At 62.4% G+C, this 18246-nt stretch overlaps 1 protein-coding gene across 2 annotated transcripts in view; it reads right to left on the reverse strand.

The window, feature by feature from the left end:
* The window catches only part of DIS3L2 (DIS3 like 3'-5' exoribonuclease 2), a 268095-nt gene that overhangs the window by 1934 nt on the left and 247915 nt on the right, over window positions 1-18246 (reverse strand). For both annotated transcript variants that reach the window (XM_054571544.1, XM_054571550.1), the window contains 5 exons: window positions 4950-5133; window positions 4209-4295; window positions 1961-2108; window positions 1219-1349; window positions 947-1051 (listed from right to left, as the gene is read on the reverse strand). In XM_054571544.1, coding sequence (XP_054427519.1) covers window positions 947-1051; window positions 1219-1349; window positions 1961-2108; window positions 4209-4295; window positions 4950-5133 — 655 coding nt within the window. The remainder of the gene's footprint in view (window positions 1-946; window positions 1052-1218; window positions 1350-1960; window positions 2109-4208; window positions 4296-4949; window positions 5134-18246) is intronic.

The following is an 18246-nucleotide window of genomic DNA, read 5'->3' on the forward strand; positions in this document are numbered from 1 at the left end:
CTCTAGACCCGAACTCCTGACCTGTTCAAGGAGCATCAGGACTTCAGGACCTCAGAACGGGACCCTGACCGGTTCTACCTATGCTCTGTTCTGTCTCTTCCATCCTACTCCGTTTTGTTCATACCATATTAATTCCACACTATGTGCTTTGGACGTTGGGAAATTTAAAGTCGGGGTAGGAGCCAGGTGGTGACCCACTACCTACAATGTAGGCTGACAAACACCTCTGTCAGGGGGTCATAGGCACAAAGCACCTGGAATGAATAGCCACCAGGGCAGAGGCTGGTCTTTTCCTTTTTTTTTAAGGGACATCACTTCCATAGTGTCCATGGACCATACTTTCTGCTTTTTCCTTTCTTTATGTTGCTATAAAAAAAAGCCTCGCGAAGCCTGCACGCCCTGCTGTCCTGCACCGGTTATGGAGGGACCTGCTTCTGGCTGCCCGGGTCCTTGGAGAAGAGGCCCAAACCTGACCCCAGGCCTTCACCCCCCATGCCAGGCAGGTGCATTTGGGTGTCTTGGCAGGGCCCATGGGTGGGCTTGGTGCTGGGTGGGGGCAGGGGTGAAGCCAAGGGCTCCACGCTGCCTTGTGCCAGCACCACCCACACCTGAGTAAGGGCACAGCATGTACCCCCCAGTGTGGGCAGGGACCGCAGGGTCCTCGGCCTGTGCTACCACCCTTCCTGCTTGTGTGTCCACTAAGGGCTGTCCCTGGGCCAGGACCCCAGCAGGTGCTGGGGACTATGAAGGCTCTGGCAGAGGGAACGGGCACAGGCAGTGGAAAACCGTGTGAGGGGACGCAGCCCGGGGCCTCTGAGCGCGGAGGGCACAGGACTCGTGCGCCCTCGGCACCCCCTTCCCAGTTGATGCGCTTCCGCAGCCCGCGGCTAGCCGTCGCCCGCCCAGGGGGCCCCTCGCTCCGGCCTGGGGGGCCCCGCGTACTCACACTGCAGTAGATGCGCTTCTGCACTCCGTAGCGCAGCACCAGCACGTCGAAGGCTTGGTTCAGGATCCCCATCACCATGGCCTCTGACTCCAGCGGGCCATTGTCCTGCAGGGCGGGGCTTCACCAAAGCTTGGCCACAGGACATGGCCTCCCCCCAGGGCCCACCCCGGCTGCTGATGGGCCCTGGGCTCCTCCAGGCCCCTTGTGAGCAGCTTCCCAGGAGGGGAGGTGGGGCAGAGGGAAGGGGAAGGGCGCCGGGATGGTGGCCTCACCCTGACCAGGAGAGCAAAGAAGAGGCCGGTGCTGAGCTCCTGCGCGCGCTTCGACGCCATGCGGCGGTCATTGCAGTGGTTAGCCTGCTTCTGTACCACACTGGGATCCACATCTGGCAGGGCCTTGTAGCCTGGAAAGAGGGTGCTGCCCTGTGTGCACCGGCCGCAGCTGGGTGATGGGGAGCGTCGTGCCCCCCGCCAGGCAGCGGGGCCCTGGGAGGCCCACACAGAGCCAAGGCCTCCTGCTGCCCCGCGCCCGCAAGCAGTGGGGCTGTGCTGGTTAGGGCCTCAAACCCCAGCCTCCCTTTATGATCGTTATTTTTTTAGATTTTATTTATTTACTTTTAGAGAGAGGAGAAGGGAGAGAGAAAGAGAGAGAGAAACATTGAAAGGAGAAAGAGAGGGAGAGAAACAGCAACTTGCAAGAGACAGATTGGTTGGTTGCTTCTTGCGTGTCCCCAGCAGGGGACCTGGCCCGCAGCCCAGGCCTGCGCCCCGACCAGGACCAAACCTGTGACTTTCTGGTTCGCAGGAGGACGTCTGACCCACTCAGCCACACTGGCAGGCTTTTTTGTTTTTAATGAGCCCTAATGCGGCTTCCCCTACGAGGACTCCCAGAGGGTGAGGTACAGTCCCAGGCTCCCTGCTGCTGGGGCTGCCCACCCCTTGGGGTTCCCACAGTCCCAGCAGTGAAGCCTCTGGGCACCCACTCCTGAGCTGCACCCCGAGCTGCACCCCTTACCGAGTGCGGCAGCCAGGAGCCGGTGCACCATGACATCGGCGAAGCGGCGGATGGGCGAGGTGAAGTGCGTGTAGAGCGGCACATTGAGGGCGTAGTGTCGGAATTGCGCCTTGTCCCGCAGCGCCCCTGAGCAGAAGTACAGGGCCACCTGTTTGGGGGGGGCGGGGTTTGACGCTCTCAGATCCTGGCCCGGCTGGGTGAGGCTGGGTCAGGGGCTCCACACCTTTTGTCCCCTGCACTTCACCTCGCGGCAGGCAAGGGACGCAGCGGCTCGCCAGCCTGCCAGCCTCTGCCCTGCTTGTCCCTGATAATCCGCCCTGGGGCCAAAACCCAGGTCTGAGTTCAAAAGGCCCTTCTGAAGGTCAGGGATTATGACTGGGGTGCAGAAAGGGACGCGGAGTCGCTCCAGGGCCCAGCAAAGAGCCGCAAGCTGGAACAGCCCTGTGGTGCCTGGAGCACCGGCCCCAGGCCCCGAAGCTGCCTGCCCTGCGCCTGAGCTCCCAGGCTGGGAATCAAGGATGCGCTGCTGCCCGGGAGCCAATGAACAGGGTCAGTGTCACGAGCCAAAGTCACACCCTGCGTGCTCACTCACTCGGCGCTCTGGGCCCCGCCCCCCACCCCCAGCGCACTCGCTCAGCCATGCAGCAGCCGGCTCCGGCTACTCCACTGTACGGATGCTCTGGGACCCTGGGACCCAGGGACCCAGGCTGGCGGGCCCCCGCTTGGCTCCCCAACCCTGCTCTTCCAGCTCCTGCGGAGCCCTGGGTTACATCACGGGCAAGTCACAGGGGAGGTGGCAGCTGCCTCCACCCTGAGCCACGCTGGGGCTTGTTCTCAGAGGCCCAGCTCCCCAGCTGGGGTGAGGAGGACCGGGGACCGTGGCTCCCTTCCTGGCCGGGGAATGTATCTCTAGGCAGCGTGGGATGGGTGAGGGCTGTGTTTCCCACAGGGACAGGCCCTCCCTGGGGCAGCCCTGGGGTCCTGTTTCGGCAGTTCACTCAGGACTTTCATGCTCACTGCTGCCACCCCTGCCTGGTCCCTGTCCTGCCATCAGATCCCAAGGCAAAGGCGGGCCCCGAAGGTCACTGGCAGGAAAGGCCAGGAGAAGCCCAGCCTTTTTCAGGCGCTGGGTGATTCCAGGGAAGGCTCCTTTCCATGGAGCTCCAGGGCTGCTTTGACCTTGGAGAGGGACGGCTTCTAGGGACAGGGAATGGGGAACCCATTGGCCCCGCATGGCCCAGCCAGGGGGCACTTCTTGGGACCTACGGACAGCTGGAGGGCGGAGTAATGTTGGGCCCAGCGGCCCCAGGCACGCCCAGCCTCCCCCTGTGGGTTTGAGGCGCCTGGAGTGAGGCGGACAATTAGGGTCGGGGCAGGGGCAGGGCAGCCAGCCCTGGACAGGCCCTGACGGCGCCATCCCTGGCAGAGCTACAAGACGCAGGAAGATAATCAGCTGTGGCCAGCTGGGGCGCTCTTCTTCTTTGAACAGAATGAACAGCACTCCGTGACCGAGCCCCTGAAAAACGCCTGCCACCGCCCCCAGCCAGGCTGCAGCCCGGGACCAGCCCCATCAACATCCGCCGCTCCTGCTGCCCTGCCAGTCCGCTGGGCCGGCGCCTTCCCGGGATGCTCGGGCTTGCAGGGGTTGAAGGTCCGCCTTGGAGGGCTGAGAGGCTGCCAGAGCAAGCCATCCCTTGCCGGAGGCTGCCAGCCCGTCATCCCACCGGCACGCAGGCCCACGGCCTAACTCCCCTTCTCCCGGCCGGAGAGGGGGAGAGCTCCCTACCTGGGGTCCACCCGCCACAGCGGGGGCTGAGGACCTTTCCCCTGTGTGACCGCTACGGAAAACGCTCTCTTCCCTCCCGGGTCCCCAGCTGGCCACGAGTTGCTGGCTGCCCCCATCCCCTTCCCCAGCCTGGTCTGGGCTGGTCTGTGGGGACTGGGCACCGAAGGCTTGGCGAGTGCCCTGGGGTGGCCCCCTGCCTTCCGCCAGCAAGCAGAGCCCCCAAGGCTGCGCAGGGGCAGCGGGGCCCCACTGGGCCCTCTGGCAGGCCCAGACCGTTGGTCCCGGAGCAGGTGAAGCAGGCGAGACTGAGTTGGAGGCAGCAGATCAGGCTCAGCCTGGGGCTCTTGTGTCCCAGGTGTTGCCTGAGGCATCTCCCCCACCCCTCCCCTCAGGTCCTCTGCACACAGAGGTCAGCGGTGCTCTGGGGAGAAGGGCGCGGATGGGGGGAAGGCCCCTCCTTACCTGCATAGGTCGGGAGCACATGTTGGTGAGCACCTCCTTCCGGGCCAGTGAGTACTTGTCATCTCCAAATATTTCGGTCAGACTTTTCTAGAAGCAAACCCATGTGACATGCAGTCAGGCTTGGGGAGAGGCTCTGGGGCCCGTTGCCCGCTGAGCCTCTGGAACCCGGCTCTAGGGAGGAAGGGCCCAGCCCTGCTCAGATGGCCAAGGGTTGCAGATGGCGGGCGCCCAGCCTGCGCCCCTCACTGGGCCTGCCTCAAGGGCAACGGCTCTGAGGCCAGACCTCTCCCGCACCGGCTGGCCTGGTAGGCTGGTTTCCAGCTGCCTAAGGCACCTCTCCACCCGCCCCGGCCTAGGGCTCACGGAGAGAGTCTCCCTCCTGGGGGAGCAGGGCCAAGGCCATGGCCCCCTGAGCTCCGTGCGGCTCAGCTCCAGGCAGGGAATGCCTGACTCCGGCTCACCACCAACAACATGCTCTGGCTCCCCATGACCCAGCCCACCCCTGGCTCCAGGACCCCCACCCGCGGCTGAGCCTCCAGTGGCTTCCCTCCTGGTCCTGGGGGTGAGCACGGCCCACAGCTGGGGACTCGGAGGCCTCCTCCTCAGGGCCTCCTCGCTCTCTCGTGAGGGAGTCCTGGTGGGAGGCAGACACCACTGCACCCCAACTTCTAGGCCTTCCTCCTCTTCCCCCAAACAGGGCTGCTCCCTGCCTCCCCCAGCTTCCCAGCTCCCAGCACTCACGTTGAGGGCTCCAGCGGAGCTGAAGTCCATGGGCAGCCCCATCTGGTCACAGAACTCCATGAGGTCATTGAGCATCTTGTTTTGGGGTGGGGGGTGCCGGCGCAGCAGCGCCCTCTCGGGGAAGGCGCGGTAGATTTTGTGGGCCACTGCCATGTTGGCCAGGAGCATGAACTCCTCCACGAGCCTGTGGGGGTGGGGAGGGACGGGTCAGGGGCCACCCATTCTCTCCATCCCAGGCTCCCTGCTGGCAGGCTTTCTTGTACCCTTAGTCTCAGCCGAGAGATGACCTCCCACCATCCCATCTAGATGGTTCCTCGAGATGCCTTCTCTCTCGCCCTCTGCTCACCCCTCACTGCACTACCAGGCTGCACGACTCCTCTCTGCAGAGTTAGTTTGTGTGCTGCCTCCCCTGCTGGATGGGGCTTCCAGGCAGCAGGCTTGGGGTCTGTCTTATTCTCTGTGGTCGCCCCAGGCTTCGCCCTGCCTGATGCACGGAAGGCGCTCAGTGAAGATCTCTGCTGAGTGGACCAGCCTCTCAGAGCTTGCAGAGGCACCCCAACCGTAAGAAAACAACATTCCCCGACAACCCAGAGGGCTTCCTGTTGCCAGGCGTGCCGGGCTCCCTTCCCCCCAGGAGAGGAGGTTTTCTGTGGCGTCCCAAACAGCAGGAGTGAAACCACACATCATGGGGTAAGGCCAGGGTGCTGTTGGGGTGTTCGAACCCCAGGCAGTCAATCTCTTAGAAACTAATGCTCTGGTTTTGCTTCATTGGTGCGTCATTAGAATCAACAATAAGTACGAGTGGACAAGGCTTGCCAAGGACCTGAGGGCCCAGAGGCAGGTGAATGTGCCGGAGCTGGGGAGTCAGGCGGAGCGGGAAGCTGGGTCTCAGAGGCCGGGGCCAGTCACCCCCTGCCCTACCCTGGGGCTCCATGGGTCACACACATGCACAAGAGCTGAGGCCTCTGTGCGTGCGCGTGTGTGGGGGTGTGGCTCAGGCACATTCTGGTGCCATGGGGTGGCCAGGGCTCCCTGAGCGGTGACGGTCTTGCCCAGAACAGGACAGACTCTCCCCTGCCTTAGTCTGAACCCCAGGCTGTGTGCCAAGCCTGTGCTTCTCCCACAAAGGCAGGAAAGGTCAGGGAGGAAGCTCCAGCAGGCTGGGTACAGCCTGCGGCCCGGCACAAACTTCCCTTCTTGGAGGTGTGGGTAGTGCCGCAGGTTAGCCCTGGCACCTCGCCAAGCTCTTGGGAAGAAAAGCAGCTGGTGGGGGTAGGGGAGGAGAGTGAGCATCAGTGTGTAGAGCCCCCCCTGTCCCCCAAGACTGGGCCCGCCTGGGCAGAAGTGTGGCTCTGGGCTCAGAGGACAGCACATCTACCTCTCCCAGCAGCCCTTGCTCCAAGCCCCACACTCCTAGCCCCTCCCCTTCAGGACTGCTTCGGACCGGCTCCCTGTGGGGCAGGATACAGCATGGGCCTCTGCCGGCCCATGCACCACACAGGAAGCCCAGAGCGGGGAGCAGAGTTTCTTCATTCCCATTAGGATGCCCTCAGGGCTTCTGAAGTGGCCATCCTGCCCCCGCCCCTCCCCCATCTGCTCCTGAGCACGTCACTTCCTGCTGAAAAACCCTTGAGTTCAAGCACCTGAGCCCACCCATCAACGATGAGGTTTGAATTGGTTCCACGTGCTCTTGCTGTAGGAGCCTGAACAAGTCACGGGCCTTTTCTGACCCTTTTTCTCAAACGTAGCAAAGGAACAATAGTAAACAGCACCTGCTTCACCGGGCTGCAGCGAGGACCCCTGGAACGAGGGCCGACCTGTGTCTGCCCCGCCCTCGGCCTTGGGACAGGAGGCTGCTTACCCCTCTCCCCACCCTCTGTGCCCTGGGGCCGCCCGGGGCCTCTCCGGAGTGCTCTGTGACCGTCACCTCTGCCGTCTCTGCCCCCTTCCCCGCCCTTCCCATGCCTTCCCGCAAAGCCAGGGCTGCTCTGTGGTCGCCTGTGTCGCAGCCTGGCGTCATCGAACTCTTCACAGCTGGCTTTCTTTTTAGATCCTGACAACCCAAGAGGAGCCCCAGTTCCCGTTCAGCAACTGTCTGACGTGATTCACTGCCTGCCCTCGGTCAGACGCCGCAGGCCATCGCCACCTCAGTGCTTCAGATGCACAGTCTTTCACTTGCGCGCTCCCTCAACAAACACGACTGTGTGCCGGCCGTTTTAGACTTGCCGCCCCGTGCAGCCCGGGAATCGCTGTGGGCAGGGGCGTGTGTTCCTCAGAGCCCCCAGTCTCCAGCGCTGCGGCAGGCCGGGGCGGAGACCCTGGGCTGCGTTTTGCCAGTGTGGCCAGCAGGGGGCAGCATGTCCCCACAGCAGGGCTGGGCCGGGCGGCAGGACCAAGTAACCAGGCTGAGCTGGGCAGCTTCTGCCTGTCCCCAAACCCTGCATGGTCGGAGGAACTGAATGCTTGGGCAGCCTCCCCAGGCGGAGCCATGCTCCTGCTCCCAGCTCCTGCCTCCCCTCTCGAGGTCTTAGCAGAAAAGCAACGGGGGAGGGAGGGCCAATGTCAGAGCCCCAAGCAGTGACAACAGATCCCAGTCAAGCAGCTTTTCCAGTGACCCCACTGTGTGCCATCCCCGGACACCCGGTATAGTGCTGCGAGTCATCTGAGGCTGGCGAGAGAAAAACAAGTGCGCTCTTACTGGCCTTGGCAGCCAAGGCTGGCGGAGCTCTGGATGCAGAGGCTGACCTTGGACAGGTCCCTTGGTACCTTTGGGAGGCTCTGATTCTTTCCACGGGTCCCAGCCCCATCCTTGCAACAGGGCACAGGAGTTAGGGGGCAGCCCATGGAATCCTTCCTGAATTAGTTTGCTGATATCAAGCATTCATTCCAGAAAAACGTCAATGTCACCAGACCAGGAAGCAAGGCAGCGATAAGCCTGGATTCTCTAAGGGCTGCCATGGACCATGGGGGTTTAGGACAGCCACAGGAGCCATTTCCCCAAAACCTGCCCTTGAAACCCTTCTTACAGCAGCAGGTGGGAGAGGGAGGAGTACAGGGAACCTGCCGACGTGGGGGCACGGTGTGCGCGCGCAGCCCTGGAGTGAGGGCCCTGGTGGCCAAGCCCCGGGGACAGTGGGAGGGGCACAGTGCAGCCGGACCTGGGTCCCCATGGGGCGCGGGGACAGGAAGGCCGAGGAGCAGCCAGGCAGCCCGCGGCCAGATTTCAGAGTTCAGGAGACACTTGGCCAGGCACCAGCAGAGGGAGGGCAGGGGTGGGTGTTGCAGCTCTCCTCTGGGACCCACCAAGGCCCCTCGCCACAGTCGGCAGGCCTTCTGGGTCGGCTTGCTGGAAGGACCAGCAGGGGGCCCCCAGCATCTTCCTTCCACCAGACCTGGGACGTGGCAGGCGCAGCTTAGAACCCAGGAACCTCTGGGCAAGGAAGAAGAGCCTTAGTTTACGAACTGCAGCCCAAGGTCCAGGGGTCTCTGGGCTCCTGTCCAGTGTTTCTCCCTTCACCAGAGGCAGAGGGCTGCACCCAGCCAGGGGCAGTGCACTGCAGGGTGCTGAGGGGGTCCGACGGCGACCCTGGGAGCAAGCACCCCTTCTCCCTGGTCGCCTTCCTCTTCTGGGGGAGAGTGTCCCGGCCCACAGCCTGGCCTCCGTTGGTGCCCCAAGCTGCTGTGCGTAGTTAGGACGCGCCTCTGAGAGCAAGCTGCACCCTGGGGTCTGGGGACCGAGTCGGGTGGAGCCCTACACGCGGCCCTGGCCTCAGACCTTGCTCCCCGATCGTAACCCTCCCCCCACCCACCCCCTCCCCGCGTGGCAGACCCATGAGATCACAGTGCTGCTGGGGAGGGGTGGGGGTAGGCAAGCAGGAGCTCGGCAACTGCCTGGCAGCTGCTCTAAATAGGGGCTTGGGAACGGCCGCCAGCCAGGATCACCTTCCAGAACAGCAAGCCAAGCCCTTGGAGACAAGGCCTCGGTCCCAGGCCTGGCATCTGCTGAGCACCTGGAGCCAGCGCCCCCGGGGGTCCACCGCTCTGGAGGTCTGGGGCGGGCTCTGCCGTGACAGACAGCTGAATGGCCAGCTGGGGTCCTGCCCTCACTCACGGCACCCCACCCACCTGTGCTCTGGGCCTCCAGGTGCTGGAGGGCAAGGCAGAGGGCAGGGGAGGGGCCCCTCCTTCCAGGGGGCAGCCGGGCCAGCCTGGAGCATCAGAGCCTCTCCCCTGCGATGGCAGACGGCAGGTAAGGCCACAAGCAACCCCCACACAAGTACATGCACTCCTCCCACAGCAAAGACGACTCGGGTCTAAGATGGCATTGCTCAAAAGGTATGACTGTCACTGGGAGAATAATGTATAAATGTACAGGAAGTGCTGGAGGTTATTTCATTGGACGTTTTTACTAGGAACACCCCTTCGCCTTTGAGACGCTAGCATCCATCATGGCTTCACAGGGAGGAGCTACTGGGCGCAGCATTTACTGTTCACTGATGACTGAACCTGTCTGTCGCATCTTAAAGGGCAGTGTTTAGGCAAGGCTGCTCCGCCTGCCCCGCAGGAACTGCGCCAACACGCCGCCCTGTCAGAGGAAGCCTGCCTGCCCCTGCCCGTCAGGGACCGGCCTGAGTGCCCCTCTGCTCGTCTGGAGGTGGTGGCTCTGTTCTGTGGCTGTGACCGCACGAGGCACTCTGGTTGGGCAGTGGGGCTGTCCCAGGGCGAGGCTCCTGCTCCTCAGCTCACCTGGCCCCACTTTCTCACTCAGGCTGTGCCGCCTGGAGAGGCAGGGAAGCTGGTTACCAGCACAGCAGCTCGCCTCCAATCCCAGCTTTGCCGCTCACCAGTTGTGCGATTTCAGATAAATTTCTTAACCTCTCTGAATCTGTTTTATTTACATGAAAAATGGGAATGCAATAATAAGTGCCTAGCCTTGATCAAATATTACATTATTATGATGCATCCTGCAGACGTGACTGAGCCAGGTGGCCCCAACCCCAGGTTTGGGCTGAGCATGGCAAGGTGCCTCGAGGCTTCCGTGGCCGCCCCCCCGCCACAGCGACACTCCCCAACCCCAGGTCCAGGCCCCCATCTCTTGCCAACGGGCCTCCCTACTTCTAGGGACACCTGCTCTGTTTTGTCTTTCACACCTAGAGTGGTATGTTCTTTTGCGAGGGCCAATCTGGTTACTTTCCTCTCTTGCCTGAAGCCCTTCAGCAGCCACCACTGCCCTGGAGACAGTTCCACCTGCTGGTCAAATGAGGGTGACCAAGCTTGTTGTCCTGCGTCCAATCACCCCTCCCTTTACATCCCACCGTCCTGAATTCTTGTGGCTCTTTCTCTGCACTGCTGTTTCCTTGGCCTGGAATCCTGGAGCACGCTTCTCCTGTCTCTTCTGTCTTAGATGTCCTTTCCTCTGCACAGGCGGCACGATATGCCTACCCTGTCTTGGCCCTCAGCCCACACGACGGTGACTGCCTCTCTGACCGCGGGTAGCCTGCCCTGGTTCCCGAGCATGGCCTGGCACAGCGCAGGCGCCCAGTGCAGAATGTAGGAGTCCTAGGATGGGGCACGTGCAGGAGTCGCGAGGGCGAGGTCCCTGCCACCGTGCCCTCTTCCGCTCGGGCACACGGCCCTTGCACACGCACTGCTGACTCCTACACTTGCTGCCAGAGGCTGTCATTCACGTACAGCTCTGCCTGGGGAAAGATCTTGACTGAGGTCATCTGCAAGCCAGCGGGAGAAGCCACAGCCTGCTCCTGCTCTGTCCACCCAGTATCCCCCCAAGCAGGCCGGTGTCCTCGTCCCCCAAGACGGGCCAGAGTGCTGCACCTCCCGACTACAGCCATTTGTTTGTTTCTTTCTGTTTACTTACTGATCCTCAAACCTTTCTGAGCTGCTGCTGCGGTCCAGGGCAGCGGGTGAGGGAACACCCTGCAAGCAAGCGCCTGTAACAGACGACGCCACATGCTAGGTGCCGCCCATCAAACCCTCCTGCAGGCCCCAGAGACATTTTTAATCCCTTTCCTTGTGTGCGTACAGGTCCCACTCCGCCCTGAGCAGCAGCTTGGCTTCGGGACCCAGGCTGTGGGACCCCGAGACCTGCTCCCTCCGCGGTGTGCTGGGCCCTTTGCTGCCAGAGGGCCTGGGCCTGCACTCCAGGTGCCTTGGCCTTGGCAGCACGTGTGTCCAGAAATGCAAGATCAATCCCAAGAGATGGCAACACTTTACACAAAAGGATGAAACAGTGAAGGTGTTAAGGCCAAAAAAGAAAGAAAGAAAGAAAGAAAGAAAGAAACAAACAAAAGGCAGGCCTGTCTGGAAAGGAAGACATCGAGGGCAGAGGAGGGCTGTGCAGTGGGAACCTCATGGGGGGCTGGGCCAGGCTGCAGAACAAGGGATGGACACGAAGGAGAACTCAGGGACGGTGGGACGCAGGGGCCACAGGCCGCATGTGGTTAGAATGGAAGCTGAAGAGTCTGAGGGCTGCCATAGAGGCAGCCAGAAAGCTCAGGTTGTGCCCAAATCCAGAGACACACACAAGGCGAGGCAGAGACAGGAGGGAGCTTAGAAGGGGACGCAGTGGCCGACCGGGGGCGGGGGGGGCGGGGGGGGGGAGATGCGGCTGAGCCAGCAGGCTGTCTTCAGTGCCCATACCGTGGTGAGGAGGGGGAGGGGCCTCCCGGATTTGGCAGGCAGGAGCTCCAAGTCTCCACGCTGGTGGGGGTGGGGAAGAGGGAGGCCGGGAGGGCAGAAGACTCCCAGTGCATTCGCTGGTGAGGGAAGCAGGAGTTACTGGTTCCTGATTGCTGTTTTACGGATCCGAAAGATCTGAATGAGCCTGGCGCTGAGCATGGGACCAGCCAGCATTTGAGGAGAGAGAGCAGCCTCCTGGGCAGACCAGGGCGGTGGGGAGCGGGGGAGGGCAGTGGGGGTAGTGGTCCTCCTCCTGCAGCGCCTGTAGGCGCAGTCCGGATCAGGGTTGGCACAGGGCCGACACAGCCGGGCAGGCTGCGCCCCCTCCCTCAGCACGCGGCCCACCTGGAGGGCAGAGGGCGGCTGGCGCCCACCGGCCGTGGGGCTCTTCCAGGCCCAGGGCCCTCGCGTTCCACTCTCCGCTCCTCGCACGTACCCTCTCAACCCTGCCTGGCCAGAGACGCTGGGCCCCCGAGGATGTTCTGCTTCCAGACCCATTTTACCAGCTAAACCAGATGAGAAACTGGCCCCATCCCTTCCATGCTCAGAACACTCAGAAAGTGGCTTTGGAAGCGGCCGGGGAGCCAGGCAGCCAGGGCAGCGGCATGGCTGTTGCCCAAACCTGAAAATGCATCCATTTTCAAAGACCAGAACCAAGTGAGAGACGGGGGAGCCTCTTCTGCCCTCACCCACCAGGGTGCTTGTCACAACTGTATGGGCGTCTCATGCAAAGGGAACTAGGCCACTCACAGAGCCCGCTCAATTAGCTCTTGGTGAAAACTGCTAACCCGGGCATTTGATGAGAACTGCTCCCAGCCAGGCTCAAATCCATCTTTTCTGAGAGCACATTCCCCTACTTGGGCACACGCGCGCCATGGGCCCGGGAGCCCCTGGGCTCCGCAGGGCCTCTCACGGCAGCTCTGAGCCCCAGTGGCCTGCAGAGCCACCCTCGTGGGGGCCCTGCTGCTCTCCTGCAGCCCCAAACGGGTTGTCACGTGGTGGCAAGCTGGAAGGGCCCGGGCACCAGGGCATGACGGGAGGCAGCGGCCGAGGGGCCCTAGGGTGGGAGCTGCTGGGCTAAGCAGCTGAAGCTCCCTGTGGCAGTTCCCTCCCAGGCCAGGCCAGGGCGGAGCTGGTGGCCTGGGAGCTGGAAAGAGAGGCCTGGAGAGAGGGAGCTGCCTGCAGAGGAGGCCAGGGTGGGTGGGGGGCCCACAGGAGGAAACTCAGCAGACAGAGTGAAGGGCGCCCACCCACAGCTGACTGGGCACCCCATGCCAAGCATCTGAGTGGAGGGTGCTGCAGCCCCAGGGCTGCCCACGCGTCAGAGCTCGGGCCTCTTGCTGACCCCTCTCCTCCCGGGCTCGCTGCAACCTGCTGAGCGTTTTGGACATTCCCATGAAACCACAGGGAAATGAATGGGGCCTCGTTCACAGGCATGGAAAACCCCCAGAGGAGAAGGCCTCTGCAGCCAGACATAACAGGCCCTGTGGGCGAGGCCGGAGCCAGGTTTCCTCTTCTGGGAGGCTGAATCCACTCCAGGCCTTTCTATAGGTTCGGCAGGCGGGGCCCAGCTGCAGCGAGGCAAGGTTCAGCTGCTTGTTTTTCTAGCTCAAAAGGAAGTCTCCAGGGGCTAGGCCTCCGGAGCACGGGCCCTCGGGCCCTGCCAAAGGGAGGCCCAGTGGCTGCGGTAGGCGGGGGCGGGGGCTTGCTCGGGAGCCGGGCGGACAGGCAGAAAGCCCTTTGTCAGCGTAAAGAGAAGCCTCGCTGCCTTCCCCAGGTTCAGGGCTTGATCAGGGAGGCGCAGGGCAGGCCCGCGCAGGGCAGCACCCGGCTCACTCATGGCCGAGCTCCCCCTCAGCAGAACCAGGTGGCAGCTTCTGCTGGGCGGCCTTGCGGGGCTGGGCAATTAGGACTGGCTGGCTCGGCCATGGTGTTGACACACATGCCTTTCTCCACTTCTAGCTGCTGTCCAACTGGAATCGGAACCGCTGACCAGGGGAGGTGTGGCCCAGATGCACAGAGGCCCAGCCGCCCCCGGGAGCCGCCGCGGGGCCCTGACGGCTTCGCCGCCCTGCTTGGACTCTGGGGCCAGGGGTCTCTTTCCTGTCCCAGCCCAACAGTGGGGACTGCCTCTGTCGCCTTAGACAAGCTCTGTGGGTCCAGCTAAGTCACCACTGACATTGGGAGGGATCAATTTGACGTTAAAGTTAGGCTTTGGGCAGGAAGATCAAAAAGAAGGGTGTGTGGGAACACACAGGTGTTTGTTCTCTCACACACGCTCACCCCCCCGCCCCACGAAAAGCTAACTAAGGGAAGATGAAACCCATGTTCCTGGGAACTCAAGCTGCTTGGCTTTTGCAAATTAGAGCATGCTGTGCTCATCTTCCCAAAGACGCTACTGGCCCCACCGCGCAGGGTGTGGCTCCCGCTGAGCAGGGCTACCGCCCTAGGCGCACGGCCGCGGACGCCCGCTGCCGGGGAGTACGGACAGCTGCAGGTCTCAGGCCGGGCTGCCTGTGCACAGTATCGCCTCGAGTCCCCACAGAAGCCCTGTGCAGGGAGCGTCATGCTAGCCCTGAGCTGCGCGGACGGAAACTGAGTGTCTGAGTGGCCAAGGCCCATGAGCACACAGGTCACCTGACCAGACTATGGCAGGGCTGTGATCTGGAGACTGGCTTTTTGACCCCAGAGCCTGCTCTCCACCGTCCACCTGCAGGGGGGAAGGACTGCCAGGGTAGCTGAGGCCCAGGCCAACCTGGTGCAAGCGGAGGAAAAGGTAATGTGTCCAGGAGCAAAGGGCTTTCTGGACTGGGGCAAACAGGAAACTGAGTTCTTTAGCTAAGTAGTGGCTCTTCAGCCGTGAAGAGGGAAGCCGTGCCGCCACGCCTCCCCCAACCACAGCGACTGAGCTCTGCGGGGGCCGGGGCTGCTGGGCGGGGGCTGGCCCGGGCGGCAAGGCCTGCGTGCTCTCAGTGCAGGGTATGCGGCCCCCTCGGTGCTAGGTGTGCTAGGGTTCCTTTGCTGGCCACCTGATCGATGAACACTCTTGTCCAAGGGCAGCCTGTCTCAGAGTAAACATGAAGCTCAGTTGATTATTTTTTTAAAAAACGCTCTCCTCCTGGGCTGCTTTCCATGGACCTAACACTTGCCTCACCGCCCACTGGGATGCAGTACGCTGAGTCCGGCGCGGCTATTCGTTAGTTCCACGACTGATAAAATACTGACCCACGGCTTTATGAACTAGATTCAGACTGGTTTAAATGGACACATCCCCATCCAGGGCCCTGGGCTTCCCAGCATCGTCACGTCCCTGCCCAGGCATGCTCACAGCCAACGTCCGGGGGCACCGAGGCACACAGGAAGGGGCAGGCGGCGGCGAGCAAGGGACTGCTGGTGTCACCCCAGCTCCACCCCTGGGTCTCCAGCCAGTGAAAGCTCCCAGACACAGGCCGCATGAAGGCTCCAGCCCTTTCCGCGTGCCAGCCTCCACTCTGCTCTAGACCCAAGGCCAGGCCAGTCCGGATTCGGTCCTTCACCCCTCCAGGGGAGCTGAGTCGATGGCAAGTCAGACTGTAACACCAGTGAGTGTCAGTGCCTGACTGGACCCCACGGTTCCACTTCCCTGAATAACCAGCCACTCCAAGTTCACCTTTTAGGTCACCCCAGGAAGTAGAGGGAGCCCTGTTTATCCTTGGCTTAGAGACGCTCTAAGAAAGCTGGGCACCTGGACACGGACCAGATTTTTGCATCAGCGAAGGCCTTCACAGGTAGCGCTGGCCAGGGCTGGGCTGCCAGCCACGACGGGAGGACCAGTCGGTTCCGTCCAGGCCTCCCTGGCGGGGCGCTGCTCTTCCTGGCAGAAGCCACAGCCCTGGGGCTCTCTGGCCTCAGCCTGGCTGCCCCTCGCCCCACCCCGGGTGCTGGCCCTGCCTGATGCCCTGCAGGGCCCTGTGTGGTGGTTTCCTGGCTGCAGCTGTCCGCCCGTGAGCAGGCTTCTTGTGGCTCCCAGGTGGCCACTCTGGTCGGGGAGAGGGATGGGCTCCCTGGTTAATGGTGTCTCTGCTGGTCCACTCCCACCAGCCAGTCTTTGTGACCCTCAAGCCCAGTCCCTCACATGCCACACTTGGGTATTGGCAGAATTACTGCCCAATGGTCATTGGCAACAATGGAGAGACTCGGTCACTGGTTTCGCCAGGACGCCCTAGCAGGCAGCCTGTAGCTCAGTGGCGTCCGCTGCCAGCATCCCACGCAGCGCAGGGCTGCTCCTCGGCCCGGAGCGGCTGCAGCGGCCGTGTGGCCATGGCGACACACCCTTGCTGCGGGCTGAGGCGCGCTGTGCCCGCTGCCCTGGAGCAGAGCGCCGAGACAGAAGCGGCCACAGCACACAAGGTGTGTGAGTGGAAGTGGCCCACACGTGTGCTGCACCTGGGAACACTCCTGGAGTTTTAGGGAGAGGGGGGCGGGGTGGGGAGAGCCATTCTCCTTCCATCCACGATCCTTAGTGGGTCCCTCTTCGCTCCCAGCTTCCGCCCTGCGCCCCCGCCTCCCACCTGCCAGGGAGCGCTCGCCTTCCCTGGGCGGCCAGGGCCTCGCACGCTGACCCCACGCTGATTCCCCGGTGAGAGGAGACGGCCAGCCAGCACACAGGCGCCGAGTTGCACGGGCTTTCCCACGTGGAGCGGGCCCGTCACTAGGAGCCCGTTCCCACATCCTCTGCACTCCTCCGCTGTGGCCCTCGTCACCCTCACCAGTGCTGTCCACACACGTCTTCCCCAGGGGGCTGTGCGCCTCGGGGAGGGCCCACCTTGTCGCCCACGCTCGGGCAGTGCTGCCACTAGCAGGTGTCCAATAAAGTTCGCCAAACAAGTCCAGGAATGGGGTCTGTCGTAGCTGAGAAGGCCGGCCCTGGTCCTCCGCCTGTGAGACCTCCTGCAGTCTCCTCCTCTGGCACTAAGGGGTTCCCAGGGGTCACTTTCTAAGTGTGGCAGTGGGTAATGGGCCGCCTGGTACGGGCCTCCCGCGGTTCCCCTGCCCCAGCCCCGCTTGGTCGGGGCCCTGAGTGGCAGTGGCCCCAGGCCCCCAGGCAGGCCTGGCCTGTGGGAAGGATGAGCACGGAGGGCAAGGGCTGGCTCTACCTTGGGGACAGGCAGCTTGGCTTTATATCAGAGGCCAGCGCGGCAGCGACCTCCTCCTTACTCACGCGAGGGAAAGGTGGGGAGTCGTCCGCCACGCACTGCCTGGGTGGTCGAGGCCGGCTACCCTCTCCGCCTCCGCTACCTACCCACAGGCCCTTCTGTGAGGATGACGGGAGACAGACTGTGCAGAACTCTTGTCTCTGGGCCTGGCGTGTTGTCAAACTATTCATTATTCATTATTATTACTATGAAAACCTCAAGGTGATGAGAGCCTGATGTTATTAAAAAAACAACGAAAGTTAGGAACACAGACCATGAGGGGAGAATAGCAGAGGCAGCCTGCTCCCCGGACCTGGTCAGCCAGCACCTGCTGGGCGTGCCGGACATTGTGCTGGGGCTGGGACAGAGGCGCCACTCTTGCCTGGGCACAGATACTCAGAAGGTGGACATGTACTCATCCCCCCATCAGAATTTTCTTTGAGTCACGAAATGGCTCTTCCCTGCGGCATTTGTTTCCTGAGTTCCCATGGAGTGTTCTTAGCGCTTTGGGCAACGGAGCCCTCAGACGATCTGAGCAAAGTGGTTGTACACTCATCGCCCGCCCTCTACCCACAGGAACGTTTCCACAAAGCCAACGACGGGAGCCTGCCCCGCAGGGCACTCTGGACCGGTAGTCCTGGTGGGTCTGAGGGCACAGGAGCGATGCAGGAGTCATGTCTGCTGACGCCGACGGCAGGAGGAAGCCTGAGGGGTGAAGACCGCCTTCGGCTTCAGGGACAGAACACCGAAGAGCCTGGTGGTGTCCTAGGATACTTACGACACAAAAGATGGCAATGAGCCAACTGGCCTTTGATCTCCACTGGAGACCAGCGAGGGGAACAGATTTAGATTAAACCGGAGGGCTGTTAGAACGAAGGAGGAGCTTTCTAACATGGCAAATGAATGAAACAATTCCATTCAAAAGTCTTATTTAAAAAGCACAGCCTCATCTCACTTGTCTGGAACTCAACTGCATACCATCTTGAATATCTGAAACATGGGGCAGAACCAGGAAAACTGGCAACAAAGATGGGGGTAGCCACCCCAGGGGTGGGAGCCGGGCACCGACTGTGGCGCACGGGGAAGTCGCTCAGAGCCTCTTCTCTCCTTGAACCGTCTGACCCTCCACGGGGCTCCTAACTGGCTTCGCAGCCCCCGGGGCCGCACACTCACACCAGCCTGGTGAGGGCGCTGTCGGCTCCTTCTGCACAACAGGCGGGGAAGCGACCAGTGACTGTAAGGGGGGCCACAAGGCAGGCGCGGCAGGGCCTCAGTGAAGCCCAGCAAAGACGCCAGGTGCTGCGGGGCACCCGGGCAGGGGGGCGGGGGGCACTGCCCAGCACAGCAGCCCACAGGGAGAAGCAGTCTTGGACGCCGCAGTCTAAACACTGTGAGTGGCCCCGGCGTCTCAGAAGGGCTGTTATGTC

This window comes from Pteronotus mesoamericanus, unplaced genomic scaffold (genome assembly GCF_021234165.1).
Source record: "Pteronotus mesoamericanus isolate MK-2021 breed Mesoamerican mustached bat unplaced genomic scaffold, CSHL_Meso_final contig_1018, whole genome shotgun sequence".
Lineage (NCBI taxonomy): Eukaryota > Metazoa > Chordata > Mammalia > Chiroptera > Mormoopidae > Pteronotus > Pteronotus mesoamericanus.